The 19,492-nt window shown below is 43.0% G+C and overlaps 1 protein-coding gene across 2 annotated transcripts in view; it reads right to left on the minus strand.

The window, feature by feature from the left end:
- Positions 1-3,549: 3,549 nt before the first annotated feature.
- LOC126210359 (luciferin sulfotransferase-like) overlaps positions 3,550-19,492 on the minus strand; it is a 63,904-nt gene continuing 47,961 nt past the window's right edge. For both annotated transcript variants that reach the window (XM_049939574.1, XM_049939573.1), the window contains exons 6-7: positions 15,274-15,368; positions 3,550-4,194 (exon numbers count right to left, since the gene is read on the minus strand). In XM_049939574.1, coding sequence (XP_049795531.1) covers positions 3,886-4,194; positions 15,274-15,368 — 404 coding nt within the window. In that variant the 3' untranslated portion in view covers positions 3,550-3,885. The remainder of the gene's footprint in view (positions 4,195-15,273; positions 15,369-19,492) is intronic.

Below are 19,492 nucleotides of genomic sequence, written 5' to 3' on the forward strand. Positions count from 1 at the left end.
CCTTGCTTTTTGCCAAATTTCCTTATTCTAGGTCAATGGAAAGTACCCTGTAGGTTTTAATGAGTGAGATTGTTGGTATCAAACTATATGACCTAAATGGATGTAGCTTTTGGTTTCACTGACGTAGAAGGTTACATTAACTACCTTGATACGTGACATAAATTTCAATTGATACATCTGTCCATTTCTGTAAAAAGGGTCTTACCAGGCACATGAACAGTCAGGTAAGAAACGACAAAAAAATTTTTTTTGCGTGTTGTAATTAAAAATTTACAGCTTCTGGATTTTTTCCTTTGGTTGTACTATGGAGCCTTCGTTTTTGCCAAATTTCATTGTTGTAGATCAATGAGAAGTACCATATAGGTTTTGATGAGTGAGTTTGTGAGTATCTACATCTACATCTACATGGATACTCTGCAAATCACACTTAAGTGCCTGGCAGAGGGTTCATTGAACCACCTTCTCAATAATTCTCTATTATTGAAAATCTCACACACAGCGCCGAAAAAACGAACATCTGCATCTTTCTGTGTGAGCTCTGATTTCCGTTACTTTATTATGATGATCGTTTCCCCCTATGTAGGTCGCCGTCAACAAAATATTTTCGCATTCAGACAAGAAAATTGGTGATTGAAATTTCGTGAGAAGATTACGCCGCAACGAAAAACGCTTTTTTTTAATGATGTCCACCCCAAATCCTAAATCATTTCAGTGACACCTCCCCTATTTCGCGGTAATACAAAACGTGCTTTGTCGATGTGCTCTGTCAATCCATCTGGTAAGGATCCCACACTGCACACCAGTATTACAAAAGGAGACCGACAAGCGTAGCATAGGTAGTCCCTTTAGTAGATCTGTTTTCTAAGTGTCCTGCCATTAAACAGTCTTTGGTTAGCCTTCCCCAAACATTTTCTATGTGTTCCTTCCAGTGTAATTTGTTCATAATTGTAATTCCTAGGTATTTAGTTGAACTTACAGCCTTTAGATTCGACTGATTTATCGTACAACCGAAGTTACAAGGATTTCTTTTAGCACTCATGTGGATGAACTAACACTTTTCGTTATTTAGGGTCAATTGCCAAATTTTGCACCACACAGACATCTTTTCCAAGTTGTTTTGCAGTCTGTTTGTCACACTAACCAGGGAGGAATTTTTAGCATATTGCAGCCCCATCAGCAACTATGATAGACTAATATTTTGAAGAATCAGCCTCAGTTGCGCAAATTTTCTGGTCTTTACCAGGTTTTGGCTAAATTAATCTATCCTTCTTCAGAAGCATAAAATTACTATAACATGCCAGAGTAGGGCACAGTCAACATTAAAATTGAAACCTTTAGTACCGCAGTACCATGTCGAATTAAAATTACTTAACTGAAGTCCAGCCCCGGCATCTATTCACCACGCAGTCGGTGCTAAAAATTCTTCAAAATATTAACTGGGGAGCCCTTATGTGCAGCCTCCTGGGAAGTCTTTCGGCGCCTGCCACGCCCCGAGGCAACCTCCCACTCCATCATGGGTGTGGGGTCAATCCCAGAGCGAGCAGTAACTGAACTGGCCACCAGTGAGGACCGATCGGAGGACGTGCACGTGCCGGACGTCCATTGGATGCCCACGGCGAGCCCACAACAGTGATGCCCGTCCACTGCAGCCTCCAGCTGCGTAACCGAAGCCATCGCAGCCTGGAGCTGAGAGTGAAGTGTCAGCAACTTGGCTCGCATCCGGACACAACAGTCACAGTCATTATCCGTACTAAAGACCGTGGAAAACTTAACTACTCAGAAAAACGGACTATCGACACATGATGCGGAACTCTCCTATAGACCCTGATGGAAACGCAGGAGCTGTGTCTAATAAATTAGATTAATATGCAGAGATTCAAAAACCTAACTACCGAAGCACTCAAGTGAGACTAAATAATTCACTCCTGATTCGAAACTCGTAATTGGCACAAAATCTGTTTACCTCCAGACACAAACGAAAACGCGAGAAACTTGTCTATTAGGTATTAAATTAACATGCAGAAACTTAAGAAATTAAACTGTCAAAGCATACAGAAGAAATTACACAATTATCTCCTTGTTAGGAACTCGTAGAAGTCACAAAACTGCTTTCACTTAGAAACTAATGTTTACTATGTTATAGACCTTAGTATGTGGCATAAATGTCAACTTGGGACGTCCACCCGTTCCTGAGAAAAAGGCGTCTAACAGACAGAGACACAGACAGGCAAATGAGAAAAATTTTCTTTTTGTGTGATTTAATTTTAATTTCTAGGTTTCGGATTTTTTCTGTTCTTTGTAATGTGAAACCTTGTTTCTCTCCAAATGTCATGAATAGTAACCACTGGGAAGTACCCTAGACGTTTTGATGAGTGTGTTTGTGAGTATTAAAATATATTACTAAATGGTGGTGTGCATGAATGCATGTCTGAAGGCACATTGCATCGTAATTCTGAACGACACAGGCACTGTAATATCGTATGGTATACAATTCTAAATGTACACTATCTGATCAAAAATATATGGACGCTGCTATTTAATGCGGAACTGACGACTAGATGTCACAAGATGTGGGCCTGCACGTACAAAAGCAGGCAGGGAGTATTGGGTTGTCAGTAGAGAAACAGTGGGTCGGTCTGGAGAGCTCAGCCACTTCGAATGCGGACGAGTGTCATGAGTAACAAATCTATCAGACACCCAACTAGAGTTGCCCAAGCCGACTGCTGGTGACGAGACTGTGCAGACGAGAAGTAGCAACCGCAGCCAGACCAAGACCAAGCAGATATCTTGCACTGACGGACAGGTAACATCGAGAATAGTGGAAGGTGACTGTGTCAATGCGATGGATGGGTTTGGGTTTGGAGAGTGCCTGGAGAAGCTTGTCTGTCATGTGTAGTGCGAACAGTGAAATATGTAGGAGTTGATTATGGTATGTGGGTGTTTTCAGAGATTTAGGTTTGTTCCCCTTATTGTGTTTAAGGAGACGCTAAACTGCAGAGGGATAGGAACATATTTTACGGCATTTTGTACTGTGTACAGTAGAGGTGCATTTGTAGATGATGATTAACTGTATAAGCATGATAATGCACCCTGTCATAGAGCCTATTCTGTATGGCAATCATGTGTGGAGAATAACATTCGATAAATGGACTGGCCTGCGCAGACTCCCAGTCTGAACCTAATGGAACACCTTTGGGACGAGCTAAAACGTCATCTTCAGTCCAGGCCCCGGCATCTCTGCCTTCTTTGGTTTTGCGTCTTAAGGACCAAAGCGCTGCCATTCCTGCACGGGTATTCATATTCAGACACCTCATTGAAAATGTCCCCAGAAGAAACAAAACGTTATAACGGCGATGGCTGGACATACTCCACGTTAATATCCACTGACAGGTGTCCGAAAACTTTTGAGCAGATAGTGCAGGCTTGGCCAATGTTAGTACTGTCCAAGACACTAAGCATGGTGAATGTTATTTATTTTAAAGAGGCAGAGATTTACAACTTCTGCTGCAAGTATTTTTTGAAAAAATCATCATTTGCACAATAACTGTAGGTCACTTTATTAAAAACAACAAGTTTCGTTAAGTCAACAGACCATCATCAGGTATAAAACATCAGTTACAGGGAAGATGGATTTAGACGATAGAATACAGGAAATCGTTCAACTCACTCTTAAGATAATAAGCTAATGTGGCGAGTTTTGGACTTGGAAAATAAGGTTCAAGCTTGTGACTCTTCCGCCCTCCTTCTATTCGAAGGTAGAGTGCATTGTTTATAATGCTACCATTGGTAATATTTCTCCATATATTTTATACATGTACATATTTGTGCTGGGCACTGCGTGAATGGCAAGAGGACACTACGCCCACGACACCGGTCAGCGGGCCCTCAGCGTGGCCCTGTGTAGTCGCTGCCCTGGAGGGCTGCCTCGGTCCACTGCCGCAAGCGGCGCTGGATGTCCTCTGACAGGACTTGCTTCCCCTCTCCGACCTGTCCCCGCCGCATGAACTTCGTGGAGGAGGGTAAGGGCTGCAGGTTGTAGTCCGCGCGCAGCTGCTCCACCACGGGGTCGTAGTTGACAGCCGGGTTGTTGCGCATCTTGTCGAAGCTCAGGTAATCCACCAGCTCAGCCACCTGTCTCTCTGTGATCGTCTTCTGCAGAAAGGTGGCCACTAAGCGGATCACCGAAGCCAGGTCCTGCAAGTAGTACCACAAGGTTCGAGACTGCACACTGTCACAAACGGCATCAGCGTAACAGAACATTGGGTGTGTATTCTACACACATATCTTGTAATAATAAATCTTCGAGAGTTAATCATAGAGTTTTAATTATCGCTTCGAAAAAAAAACAAGCTATGCCCATGAAACTTGGTGATGATTTTAGTCAAATCTACGAGTGTAATTATCGATTAAACCAAGCTATGACCATGAAACTTGGTGATCGTTTTAGTCCAGTGGTCGTCAAACGTTTCTGACATGGTGGGGCCGCACTTCAGGCCTCATAGTACTGGTCCAATTATTAATTGGTAACCCACATAAGTTAGTGAGGCAACGGGCTGGCCACCGTGGAAACACTGGTTCCCGTCAGATCACATAAGTTAAGCACTGGCGGGCGTGGCCGGCACTTGGATGGGTGACCGTCTGGGCCGGCGTGCGCTGTTACCATTTTTTTGGGTGCACTCAGCCTCGTGATGCCAATTGAGGAGCTACTCGACAGAATAGTAGCGGCTCCGGTCAAAGAAAACCATCATAACGATCGGGAGAGCAGTGTGCTGAACACACGCCCCTCCTACCCGCATCCTCAGCTGAGGATGACACGGCGGTCGGATGGTCCCGATGGGCCACTTGTGGCCTGAAGATGGAGTGCTTTGCTACATAAGTTAGTATGTTATGAATTCCCAATATACTAGCTATAGTGAGGCTGCAGTAACTTGGCCACTGGCGGCCAAATATTGCTCGTTAGTCGGCACCGTTCATGGCTTGTAGGAAATAAACTAACGCTAAATCACAATGGACTCAGTTTTTACAGTGTCTAACACACAATTCCACAAACCCCGACGTTTTAATTTCACAGAATGGTCGTATGATTAGTGAAACTGAACAGTTCAAATTTCTAGGTGTTTAGATAGATAATAAACTGTCATGGAAAGCCCACGTTCAGGATCTTGTTCAAAGACTTAATGCTGCCATTTTTACTATTCGAACGGTACCTGAAATAAATGATTTGGATACGAAAATTAGTTTACTTTGGTTATTTCCATTCGCTTATGTCGTATGGTGTTAGATTTTGGGGTAATTCTTCCCATTCTCAAAGGATATTTTTGGCTCAGACTTGGGCAGTTCGGCCAACAAGTGGTGTAAGTTCACGAACCTCTTGTCGACCCCTGTTTACTAGTCTGGGTATTCTGACAATGGCCTCTCTGTCTCTCTATCTCTCTCTGTCTCTCTCTCTCTCTCTCTCTCTCTCTTTCTCTCTGTGTGTGTGTGTGTGTGTGTGTGTGTGTGTGTTTGTGTATGTGTTCTTTACTGTCGTTTCTTGTTAACAATATCAGCTTATTCCCAAGAATTAGCATCTTTCCCTCATTTAATACTAGGCAGAAATCCAATCTGCATTTGGATCGTACTTCTTTGACTCTTGTGCAGAAAGGTGTGCAGTATAAAGCTGCATCCATTTTCAATAAGCTACCATAAGAAATCAAAAATCTTAGCAGTAATCTATCCGCTTTCAAATCAAAACTGAAGAGTTTCCTCGTTGGTTAGTCCATCTATTTTGTCGAGAAGTTCCTTGAAAAATTGAGCTGGTTCGTATGTTATATTGTTGATTGCGTTTACTTAAATTTATGGCTTGTCTTTTTTTGGGTTCATTAACATTTTATTTTATCTGTTATTACTTTTCTGTTGTAATTTCATGTACTGACACGTTCCATGACCTTGGAGATTTGCTCCTCAATTTGGTCCTAAGGAAATAAAATAAAAAACACTTTACGTCCGCTGTTGCCACTGTGAGATTGCTGACACCCTACACGACCCCACTTTAATTCCTAGACGAAGTGCTGTTGGGTTGTCTGTGTCAGCGGATAATTAACTGATTAATAACAGTAACGAACACCCATGGTCTAGGGGTACCACCTTCGATTCATTATCAAAACGTCCTTGGACTTGGGTTCGAAACCCGCCACAGCTCGAATTTTGATTAATAATCAGCATTGGCGGCCGAAGACTTCCGGCATAAGAAGTCAACCTCATTCTGCCAACGGCCTTGTCAAAGAGGGCGGAGGAGCGGACAGAGGTTCAGGGCACTCTCTTGTCCTAGGGGTGGGAAACTGCGGAAGAATCAGCAATGATCAACGGGGCATGAGGATTCAGAAGACAATGGGAATTACTGCATTAAAGACACATAACGTGTATCCACAGGACATGTGGCCTGTAACTGAAGGAGTGTCATGATGATCTCTCCGTGGGCAAAAGATTGCGGGACAGTCCCCCATTCGCATCTCCGGGAGGGACTATCGATGGAGAAGTAACTATGAGACAAAGACTGAATAACCAGCGAAAGGAAAACGTTATAGGAGTCGGGTCGTGGAATATCGGAAGCTTGAACGTGGTAGGGAAGATAGCAAATCTGAAAAGGGAAATGCAGAGGCTCAGTCTAGATATAGTAGGGGTCAGAGAAGTGAAATGGAAAGAAGGTGAGGATTTCTTGTCAGAAGAGTGTAGGGCAATATCAACAGCAGCAGAAAATCGTAATACAGGAGTAGGATTCGTTATGAATAGGAAGGTAGGACAGAGAGTGAGTTACTGTGAACAGTTCAGTGATAGGGTTATTCTTATCAAAATCGACAGCAAACGAACATCGACAACTATAGTTCTGGAATGCATGCCAGCTTCGCAAGCTGAAGATGAAGAGATAGGGAAAGTGTATGAGGATATTGAAAGGGTAATACAACACGCAGTCAGATGAAAAACTAATCGTCATGGGGGACTGGAATGCAGTTATAGGGGAAGGAGTAAAAAAAAAAAAAGGTTAAAGGAAAATATGGGCTTGGGACAAAGAATGAGAGAGGAGAAACGCTAATTGAGTTCTGTAATAAATTTCAGCTAGTAATAGCGAATACTCTGTTCAAGAATCAGAAGAGGATGAATCCGCAGTTCGTGGTCTAGTGGCTAGCGTTGTTGCCTCTGGATCATGGGGTCCCAGGTTCAATTCCCGACCGGGTTGGGAATTTTCTGTCCTGGAGACTGGGTGTTTGTGTTGTCCCCATCATTTCATCATTGTCATGACAGTGGCTAGATTGGACAGCGTCAAAATTGGACTATGTAAAAATTGGGACTTTGTACGGGCGCTGACGACCGCGTAGTTGAGCGCCCCACAAACCACACGTCATCAAAAACCAAAGAAGACGAGCAGGTATACCAGGAGAAGGCCAGGTGGTGCAGAAAGATTTCAGTTGGATTAGATCACGGTCAGACAGAGATTCCAAAATCAGATTCTGGATTGTAAGGCGTACCCAGGAGCAGACATAGATCGCAATATAGTAGTGATGAAGAGTGGGCTGAAGTTCAAGACATTAGTCAGGAAGAATCAATAAGCAAAGAAGCTCATACGGAAGTACTAAGTAATGATGAGATACGGTTGAAGTTCTCTAAGGCTGTAGATACAGCAATGAAGAATAGTTCAGTAGGCAGTACATTTGAAGCGGAATGGACATCTCTAAAAAAAGGGCGATCAGTTAAGCCTGAAAGAGAAATATAGGCACAAAGAAGGTAACTGCAAAGAAACCACGGGTAACAGAAGAAATATTTCAGCTGATCTATGAACGAAGGAAGTATAAAAACGTTCAGGAATACATAAATACAATTCGCCAAGGAATGAAATAAATAGGAAGTGCAGGGAAGCTAAGACGAAATGGCTGCATGGGAAATTCAAGAAATCGAAAAAGAAATGATAGTCGGACGGACTGACTCAGCACAACCTTCGGTGAAATTTATAAAGCAAGGATGGTAACATTAAGAGCGCAACTGGAATTCCATTGTTAAATGCAGAGGACAGAGCGGATAGGTGGAAAGAGTATATTGAAGGCCTCTATGGGGGGGGGGGGGGATGGGGGGGGCAGTTTGTCTGATGTGATAGATGAAGGAACAGAAGTCGATTTAGAAGAGATAAGGGATCCAGTATTAGAGTCAGAATTGAAAATAGCTTTGGAGGACTCAAGATCAAACAGAGCAGAAGGGATCGACATCATTCCATCAGAATTTCTAAAATCGTTAGGGGAAGTGGCAACAAAGTGACTATTCTCGTTAGTGTGTAGCATGTGTGAGTCTGGCAATATACTGTCTGACTTTCGGAAAAATGTCATCCACACCATTCCGAAGACTGCAAGAGCTGACAAGTGCGAGAATTACAGCACAACCAGCTTAACAGCTCATGCAAAATGGTTCAAATTGCTCTAAGGACTATCGGACTTAACATCCGAGGTCATCAGTCCCCTAGACTTAGAACTACTTAAACCTACCTAACCTAAGGACATCACACACATCCATGCCCGAGGCAGGATTCGAACCTGCGGTCATAGCAGCAGCGCGGTTCCAGACTTAAGCGCCTAGAACCGCACAGCGGCCGACCAGCTCATGCATCCAAGTTGCTGACAAGAATAGTATACAGAGGAATAGAGAAGAAAACTGAGGATTCGCTAGATGACGATCAGTTTGGCTTTAGGAAAGGTAAAGCCATGAGAGAGGCAAATCTGACGTTGCGGTTGATAATGGAAGCAATACTAAAGAAAAATCAAGAAACGTTCATAGGATTTGTCGACCAGGAAAAAGCGTTCGGCAGTATAAAGTGTGCAAGATGTTGGAAATTCTGAGAAAAATAGGGGTAACCTATAGGAAGAGACGGATAATGTGCTATATGTACAGGAGCCAAGAGGGAATGATAGTGGACGACCAAGAACGAAGTGCACGTATTAAAAATGGTGTAAGACAGGGATGCAGTCTTTCGTCCCTACTGTTCAATCTGTACATTGAAGAAGGAATGAAGGGAATAAAAGAAAGATTCAGGGGTGGAACAAAAATTCAAGTTGAAAGTCATTCGCTGATGAAATTGCTATCCTGAGTGAAAGTGAAGAAGAATTAGAATTACATGATCTGCTGAATGGAACGTACAGTCTAATGAGTACAGAATGTGGATTGAGAGTAAATGGAAGAAAGACGAAAGTAATGAGAAGTAGCAAAGAACAGCGAGGAACTTAACATCACTATAGATGGTCACGAAGTAGATGAACTTAAGGAATTCTGCTACGTAGGCAGCAAAATAACCAATGACGGATGGAGCAAGGAGGACGTCAAAAGCAGACTAGCATTGGCAAAGAGTGCATTCCTGGCCAAGAGAAGTCTAATAGTACCAAACATAGGCCTTAATTTGAGGAAGAAATTTCTGAGAATGTATGTTTGGAGCACAGCATTGTATGGTAATGAAACATGGGCTGTGGGAAAACTGGAACAGTAGAGAATCGAAGTATTTGAGATGTGGTGCTACAGACGAATTTTGAAAATTAGGTGGACTGATAATTTAAGGGAGGTTCTGCGCAGAATCGAAGAGGAGAGGAATATGTGGAAAACACTGACAAGGAGAAGGGACAGGATGATGGGACATCTGTTAAGACATCAGGGACTGAGAGCTGTAGAGCGCAAAAACTGTAGAGAAAGACAGAGATTGGGTTACATCCAGAAAATAATTGAGGACGTAGGTTGCAAGTGCTACTCTGAGACGAAGAGGTTGGGACAGAAGAGGAATTCGTGGCGGGCCGCATCAAACCGGTAAGAAAACTGATGACTCAAAAAAAACCGTAATTGTACTTATATTTAAAGTTTTTAAACAGTGTGGAACACAGTCAAGAAAGGCTACTATAAGTTTTGAATGTCATTTATCTTCTGCTCATTATGTTGTATTACAACAGACGTACTTTAATTTTGTGTTCCTTGCAAGAGATAGGTTACGCATTGAAGATGTCCATCTTTGCAATCAGCATTTACAAATTTATATAACTTCCGTGACAAAATTTATACCGTAGCAGCTGACCGCTATGAGTCCTCCACGTCCATGAGTTGTCAGTACTGGAAGACAAACAATCAAACATTCCCCCTCTCATACTCTCTAACCCGACAGTGGCGTCTGTAGGTGATGCACGTTACAAGCAACGTGCCGCCATTGAATTTCTCACTACAGAGAAAGAAACCGTGGGGAATATTCACGAACGCTTGTGCAAAGCTTATGGAGCATCTGCTGTGGACAGAAGTACAGTTAGTCGCTGGGCAAGGAGGGTGAGGTCATCAGAAGGCGGTTCGACGGAGCTCCACGATTTGCAACGGTCAGGGAGAGCATCGACGGCTGTCACATGTGACACACCTGACCTAGCCCCGCGGATTTCCACTTGTTCTGTGCCATTAAACGACACCATCCGTGGGAAAAACAATGAGGACGCTGAGTAGATGATTCACACAGTGGAGCACTGGCTCCGCCAGCAGGACAAGAATTGGTACAGACAGGGTATTCACGATCTTGTCTCGCACTGGAGGAAGGCCATAGAATGGGATGGAGATTACGTGAAAAAATAGGGCGTGTAGATAAAACACTATTCTTTCGTGTGTGTAATTCTCATTAAGTTCAATAATGAATTGTCGAAGAAAAAAATGTGGTGCATTACTTTCTGGGCAATCCTCGCATTATAAAATGTAGCTGTGAACGTGGCCCATGGGATTACTTGATCCAGGTGACTTGCAGTCATCGGCCGCAGTTTGCTGACCACTATTTTAGTCCCTCTTAATACTGACCCTTTTTTTTTGCAACGGCGGGGAAAAATGTTAATATAAATGTCTGTCATAATGTTGGCTGGGATAGCCCACAGAGTAGGTTCAGCGACCTAATATGGACAGGATGTTCTTCCTCCATGCTTATTGGCCCCTTTCCTGTCAGATATCTGAGTGTTATGTTGTGTATGTGTTGTAGAGGGTAGATGAATGTAACTCTAATGGATAAATGTAGAGTGTGATGTTAAGTTTGTGTAACATGATGATGATGATTACGATGATGATGATGAGAAGGGAGAGTGCAACCCAGTACTGACAAGTAGCCTACTCCTCTCGAACGGTACCAAGGGGGCTGTAGCGCTTAACATCCCCAACCAACACATGGATCACCATGTTACACGTTAGACGTGGGGAGACCACAAAATTTTTGACCTGTTGCTTAGTGCCTTTAAGGATCACGGAATTAGCATCAGCCCAATGAAATCAGAATTCAGGCATAAGGAAATAGTATTCCTGAGTCATGTAATTTCTGCGGCTGGCATCTGGTCAGATCCAGTAAAGGTCAAGGCATTTACTCCTTACCGAGAAAAAAAAAAAGACAAGGACGTGCATTGGGTCTCAACAATTTTTACAGGTCTTTCACAAAGGAAGCAGTCATGACAAAAATTTGTGCCGTTTGACAGGGCAGAACGTCATGTGGAGTTGGACAGAAGTTGACCAGCTGGAATTTGTGGAAATGAAAGAAGCCTTGTCGAGAGCTCCACGTCTATTCCATCCTGATTTGATTTTCCAAGAGGTGGAACAAGGCAGAGAACATTGTATCTTGAGTAAAGCGAAAAAGAAGTACTCAGTGACTGAGCTGAAGGATTGGCAGTGGTTTGGGGCTTTACCAGATTTAAATGTATTTTAGTGGGATGAATGACAAAAGTTTACAGTGAACATAAAGCTGTGAGATTTTTAATGAGTGCGAATCTGACACATGGACTGCTCGCACACTGGGCACTAGCACTCCGTCTTGAGGCCACAAGTGGCCCATGGGGACCATCCAACCGCTGTGTCATCCCAAGGTGAGGATGCAGATAAGAGGGGGCTTGTGTTCAGCACAACACTCTCCCAGTCGTTATGACGGTTTTCTTTGACCGGGGCCGCTGCTGTTGGGTCGAGTAGCTCCTCAATTGGCATCACGAGGCTGAGTGCACCCCGAAAAATGGCAACAGCACATGGCGGCCTGGACTGTCACCCATCCAAGTGCCAGCAGTGCTCAACTTTGGTGACCTCACGGGAACCCGTGTATCCACTGTGGCAAGGCCATTGCCTCACTGGGCACCACATGTGCACGAATTCTGGTTCCATGTCATGGCGAGTGGGTAATCACAAGCGCCCAGTGGGTTAACATACGAGAATGGCAACGAACTTACGAAGACAACTTTTTATATAATGTATGTGAAGAAAGTAACGTTGGAAAGATTTGTGGAGGCCACACTCGCAGATATTGGCAAAGAACAAGACAAAGATCTCACCCTGACAGACATCAAACTGACATGGCAAGCCGGTCGGGGTGACCGAGCGGTTCTAGGCGCTACAGTCTTGAACCACGTGACCGCTACGGTCGCAGGTTCGAATCCTGCCTCGGGCATGGATGTGTGTGATGCCCTCAGGTTAGTTAGGTTTAAGTAGTTCTAAGTTCTATGGGACTGATGACCTCAGAGCCATTTGAACCATTTTGACATGGCAAGGTGGAAAAGCGGTAAATATCAGGCAATAATACCTAATTAGGCATAACGTATTGTTCCGGCGTACCAACTGGATGAAAGCGATTGATTAGTGTGTATGCTAGAAGGGTCTGTCAACAAGTTCAAGTGGGAAACTCACTTGAATCTTGCACATTTTGTGGCACGAAAATGTTGCAACAAATTAAAGAAATCTAAATATTTTATTGATATGGATAGTGCATTAGAGATGAAGTAAGTAGATGTGTACCCTGCCAAAAGGTCAAACCAGCGACAGCCTGGCCATCGCTTTCTCCAGGTCTCTCCCCAACTGAGAACTTTTGGAACATTATGGGCAGGGATCTCCAACGATCTCGGGATTTTGTCGATGCAACGCGCCAGTTGGATAGAATTTGGCACTAAATCCTTCAGGAGGACATCCAACAACTCTGCCAATCAATGCCAAGCCGGATAACTGCTTGTATAAGGATCAGAGTTGGACCATCGCGTTACTGACTTGTTCAATTTGTGAAGCTGTTTCTCTTGAATAAATCAGCCAATTTTTCTGAAATTGTAATCATTTGTTTGTCAGTGGATGTATATGGCATGTACCAATTTCTGTCCCTTTAGAATAATTACTTCATGGTTAGTCTTTTATTTTTTTATTTTTTTTTTATTGTGGTTGCAGCTTCAACACCAAGCATATGGTGAAGGAGAATTTCCAAGTGTCCATTTGCGTATTTGCCACAAATCACTCTCTAATCGTTCCATTTCCTCTTGTGTGAGTATGAATCAGTGTAACTTGGAGCACAAGGATGATTGTAGTCAGTTCCGCCTAAACCAGAGAGTATCTTAGTGCAGTAGGTCTGTGGTAACAACATAACTTCTTCTCTGTCTTGAGCTAGGTCCACACACGTCTCCTTGTAATGGCAAGTGGTCGCTCCACCATCGCGTGAAGTGCAGGTTGTGGCAACTATTGCTCGTCCTCCCTTCTCCAGCTGTCCGGTTTTGGATGCGCTTGGACAACAAGTGTCGGCCGCACGTTCTCCTTGGCTTCGTGAGTTACACACATGCTTTGTTATCTGTTGCTGAACAAAGTGTTTGGTAATTAGGACCAGAATGACATTACCGATAGTTCAATTCAATTATTAAAAAAATGGTTCAAATGGCTCTGATCACTATGGGACTTAACATCTGAGGCCATCAGTCCCCTAGAACTTAGAACTACTTAAACCTAACTAACCTAAGGACATCAAGCACATCCATGTGCGAGGCAGGATTCGAACCTGCGACCGTAGCAGTCTCGCGGTTCCACACTGTAGCGCCTAGAACCGCCCGGCCACACCGGCCGGCTCAATTCAATTATATATCGTGGTAATGTGCAGTGATTGGGAATGATAATTATTTAACAATTTGGATGTAAATCAATGCGAATAAGGTAAAATCCTTAAATTTTGCTTTGTTGTTGAATATCAAATGGTTCAAATGGCTCTGAGCGCTATGGGACTCAACCTCTCAGGTCATTAGTCCCCTAGAACTTAGAATTAGTTAAACCTAACTAACCTAAGGACATCACACACATCCATGCCCGAGGCAGGATTCGAACCTGCGACCGTAGCGGTCTCGCGGTTCCAGACTGCAGCGCCTAGAACCGCACGGCCACTTCGGCCGGCTGTTGAATATCTCCATTAGGCTTCAAAGTTCAGCAGTAGCGTACAAGATGTTGTGAAAGGGAATCACGTTTGCTTTATTTTTTATTGTGTTCATGAATTTCAGTTTTGTTTGCTTGCCTTTGCTAATTTCCGATGGCGTTTCTTCGTCCAGTTGACAGATGTGGGTGGCTATCAGCCATTGGGTGTATATGAATTCTGACCTATCTCAGCTTTGTTCTAAAAATCGCAAAGATCTTATATTTGTCAGGTTAATGAAGTTCATGTGTGCGAATTAGCTGAATATTTTACACGAGTTACAGAGCTTCAAGTGATTGATAGTTTTGACCTTCAGCCATCAGATGTTCTTAAAGTTTAAACCAACGAATTTTTTATGATTTAGTTCCAGAGATCTTTTCTTTCTGAACTCAGTGATAATATTTAGGCTTCTGTAAATTGACGTGCTGCCGTGGTTTCAGGAGCATTATAGTGAACTCCCGTTGATGTCTCGGCGAGCAAATTCACCTGATGTAAAACCCGTCTGGGTCTCTACTGGGCGCCATCACTGTGTATGTGAAATACACGACCTGTGCGTAGGTATCCGCTGCTACATACCTCCACAAAGTTACCAACCGACTGTCGGATTACTGGTACGCAGAATTAGTGACGTATTTCGTTCCAAAGGCTGACAAATAAGCTATTAAACACGCGGTCATAACGCTTTGGCTCATTAGTATAAGTTTGATCTTAGTTGGAGGGAGCGAAATACACTAGATGCAAGCCATCACATCCATTAGAGAAAACGGCGAGAGAATTTGCATATCACAGAATGTCAGTGCGAGCTCTGAAAAAACAAAAGAGAATCGACGGGCGTAGTGGATGATGGGAATCGAACTAGGCTATAAACAGCGGTGTTTCTGGCGTCCAGGCAGCGAGTACATATAACAACAAAACTTGCAGTACGTGAAGTAGACGGCTCGATCGGTGGCCGAAATATTTTACGCATAATGGAAACAACTCGGGAGAACACCCGAAAGCACGCCACTGATCAGTCACACAGAGAAAACCTGAGAGATCGCAACTGCACTACTGCTGTATCATCAAGTACGTACCTTCTTCATGTCTTCGTAAGAGTAGAAGAGGACATTGGGCTCATTCCGCAGGTTCCAGAAGGGGAGCACGTGGTCCCAGTATGGGCAGTACATGACTGAAACAGAAACACATTGTTATTTAACCCTCTGTGGACGATCTCGACAAATTTGTAACGCTTACAATGTATCGGCATAGTGAGAATCATTTTCTCGCAGTCGCCGTGCGTAGCAGATTTGCAACACTTCAGACTAAAAAACAGTATATGAAGTTGCACTGAACTGTGTGAATTTCTTCAACCACTGGAACAGATGAGTCTTTGAAATTCTGAGTAGCGTGGACGCGTATATTTGAGGTGTTGATATTTATTATTACCAATCTTGAAAAATGTCAGTTATCAACTGACGTGGTGGAGGCAGTTTTGAGGTACATGTGGATAACAAAATGATTATTGTAGACATTATTCCTAGAATTTCTGAGCCTATTTGTTAAACGTTGCAAATTTGTCAACTTAGGCACTTGCAAGCAACATGTTCTTTTTTTAGATAATGAATTCTGTAGTATGTTATGGAAAGGAGTGTTATCGCTTGTGAGACTGATGGAGAGGTTGGTGACTGTTTCATCAGTGCCTCTTCTAGTGATACCACTATGTGATGTGAACCGATTGGATAAGAAGGCCAAAGAAATGTTTGAAGTATACTGCCCATCAATTATTCTTCTCTAGAATGAGTTTTTAGGAGGAATGGATCTTTTAGACACACTAATTGCATTATACAGAATCAACATTAGATCAGAGAAGTGTTACCATCGGCTATTTTCTCACTTCGTTGATACGATGGTAGTAAATACATGGCAATTGCACAGGAGAGACTGTAGCTTTCTTGGTGTATCAAAAACAATACGAGGCAACTTCAACAGTTCAAAGCTGAAATAGCTGATGCCCTGTACAAAATTAGTAACGACGTAAGTAGGAAAAAGCGGGAAAGACCTTATTCAAGTGTAGATAATGAATACGCAAAGAAGAAGAAAAAAGCGTGTATCAAAGTCAGTTCTCCAGAGGGTTGTTCGTCAGGACAATGTTGGAGATTGGCCAGTTGTGTCTGCGAAGAGGGGTAGATGCAATATGCCAAACTGGGGAGGAAGTCCATCAATTATCTGTCAGACGTGTAATATTAATTTCTGCGCCGAGGGGAAAAGAAAGTGTTTTCTGGACTTTCATAAAGAACAAAAACTATGAAAGTCAACAGTTCCCAATTGTTGAATATTTCCATATGTCGGAAAGCATAAATGTAATTACTGACAAGTCACAATTTAATTTATCCGTATCCTTAAGTACCTAACGTAAAAAACATATAACGCTACAAAATGCATTATATAAACATGAGTTAATATATTTTTTGTTAATACACGTTTATTGTGTCCCTAAAGTAACACAAATATAGCATTTAGAATTTTTTGCCTTCACTGATTCTTAATTTGGTCCGTAGAGGGTTCATAGCGGAAACCATTCTAGACGTTATGTAATGAAACAGGATTACTATAACATGCACAATGCGTTGTCTACGGTTACAACCACTTGCTGAGTATGCGGGGCACTGCTTGAGACAGCGCATTTTAAACCACATATGACTGTTACCATTGATTTTTGTAACTCAAATAGAGCAATGAGGATACACCAATACTTCAAAAACAGCATATCGCCTATTGTGATTTTTATTGTATCACTGCAGTATTCTCTTAGATGAACTCAAATACTGTGGTAAAAGGTGTACATCAGATGACTGTTCAAATGCTGGCCACCTATCAGTATGGAAACAATAAGAACTTTGACAGTGGACCAGAAACATCACCACTACTCTTATTTTATCATGTTATTTCTGAATTACCTACCGTCACATAACGAAGAGGCCAAATAATCTTTTGGTGAGACTACAAATGTAGTTGTGATGTGTAGTGCAGATATTTTTCCACCATAGGCTGGCCTATTTACACTAGGGACCATTTAAATCGCAGCCCCATTAAAGCGACAACAGCAAACGTAAAATTCGATTTTAGTGTACAGCATGCTTGAAAATGCAATGATTTGCACTTCACACAACGTATATAGATGTAACATCATTTACATTCAGTATATAAGGAGAGGTCGCACAGAGAGTTCTTCCATTTGAATGTTGGTTGCCTGTGTTGTAACTCGTGAGAGCCACTAAAATGAGTATAGTACAACTGGTGTTTGATTGGCATCGAAAGCTTAAATAGGGCACGAACGTAATCATTAGCCTATGTTACAGGTCAGTCTGTTACCAAAACCTTTACCTGCCATTCAAATTAGTTGACTTCACCGACTCTAACCAGATTATCACCTTTCACAATAACTTAGACGTCAGGCTACGCTAGATATAAATCTGTCAGCAGAATGAAGTTGACCAGTTTCAACTGTGCTATCTCGTTACTCATACTACTATTTCTCTTACACAACTGCTGTTCTGTCAGAAAGAGCTAATAAACATACACAGTACGTGATCAAAAGTATCCAGACACCCCCAAAAACATGCGTTTTTCATATTAGGTGTATTGTGCTGCCACCTACTGCCAGGTACTCCATATCAGCGATCTCAGTAGTCATTAGACATCGTGAGAGAGCAGAATGGGGCGCCACGCGGAACTCACGGACTTCGAACGTGGTTAGGTGGATAGGAGTCACTTGTGTGATACGTCAGTACGCGAGATTTCCAAACTGCTAAACATCCCTAGGTGTACTGTTTCCGATGTGACACCGAACTGGAAACGTGAAGGGACATGTACAACGCAAAAGCGTACAGGCCGAACTCGTCTGTTGACTGACAGAGACCGCCGAGATCTATCCAGACCATTACACAGGAATTCCACACTGCATCAGGATCCACTGCAACTACTATGACAGTTAGGCGGGAGGTGAGAAAACTTGGATTTCACGGTCGAGCGGCTGCTCATAAGCCACACATCACGCCGGTAAATGCCAAACGACGACTCGCTGGGTGTAAGGAGCGTAACCATTGGACGATTGAACAGTGTAAAAACGCTGTGTGGAGTGACGAATCACGTTACACAAAGTGGCGATCCGTTGGCAGGCTGTGGGTATGGCGAATGCCCGGTGAACATCATCTACAAGCGTGTGTAGTGCCAACAGTAAAATTCGGAGGCGGTGGTGTTATGGTGTGGTCGTGTTTTTCATGGAAGGAGATTGCACCCCTTGTTGTTTTCGGTGGTACTATCACAGCACAGATCTACATTGATGTTTTAAGCAACTTCTTGCTTCCTATTGTTGAAGAGCAATTCGGGGATGGCGATTGCATCTTTCAACATGATCGAACATCTGTTCATAGTGCACGGCCTGTGGCGGAGTGGTTACACGACTATAACATCCCTGTAATGGACTGGCCTGCACAGAGTCCTGACCTGAATGCTGTAGAACACCTCTGGGATGTTTTGGAACGCTGACTTTGTGCCAGGCCTCACCGACGGACATCGATACCTGTCCTCAGTGCAGCACTCCGTGAAGAGTGGGCTCCCATTCCCCAAGAAACCTTCCAGCACCTGACTGAACGTATGCCGACGAGAGCGGAAGCTGTCATCAAGGCTAAGGGTAGGCCAACACCATACTAAATTCCAGGAATACCGATGGGGCCCCCAAGAACTTGTAAGCCAGCCAGGTGTCCGGACACTTTTGATCACATGGTGTATGTAAAAAAAAAGAGAAAGAAAAAAACCGAAATCGGTCATATGAATAATAAAAAAATTTGCAATCAAGACGGATTTTAAGTAACATTAAAATCACTGATTGCTGTTATCCCATAAGACATTATGTCTGTTTTTGCAAAAAAAAAAAAAAAAAAAAAACCGAAGTTGATTCTTGTATTCTGGTGACTAACGAAGTTGTGGCAAAGTACCGGCCTTTGTTTCATGAGTCCGTTGGCGCTATTCATCTAAGTGAAAAGAGATTACAATCAGCTTCACAGATGAACAATTTTTTGACGTGATTTGTACGTATCTGTGAAGTGTACGAGTTAGACATTGTAAATACATTATCCGAGAAACCTTTAAGAACAAAGTACTCATCTAAGTTGCCACGAGGTGAAAGGAGAAGCACTGGTGTGCCAAACTTGAGGACGCGAGCAGCCTTCGTAGGATGCGTCTCTGCCAAGGAACGTACCTCAATGAAACTTTGACCACACATGGTAAGAAATGTTACTGTGTCATACAGAA

The sequence above is a fragment of the Schistocerca nitens genome, chromosome 10 (assembly GCF_023898315.1).
Source record: "Schistocerca nitens isolate TAMUIC-IGC-003100 chromosome 10, iqSchNite1.1, whole genome shotgun sequence".
NCBI lineage: Eukaryota > Metazoa > Arthropoda > Insecta > Orthoptera > Acrididae > Schistocerca > Schistocerca nitens.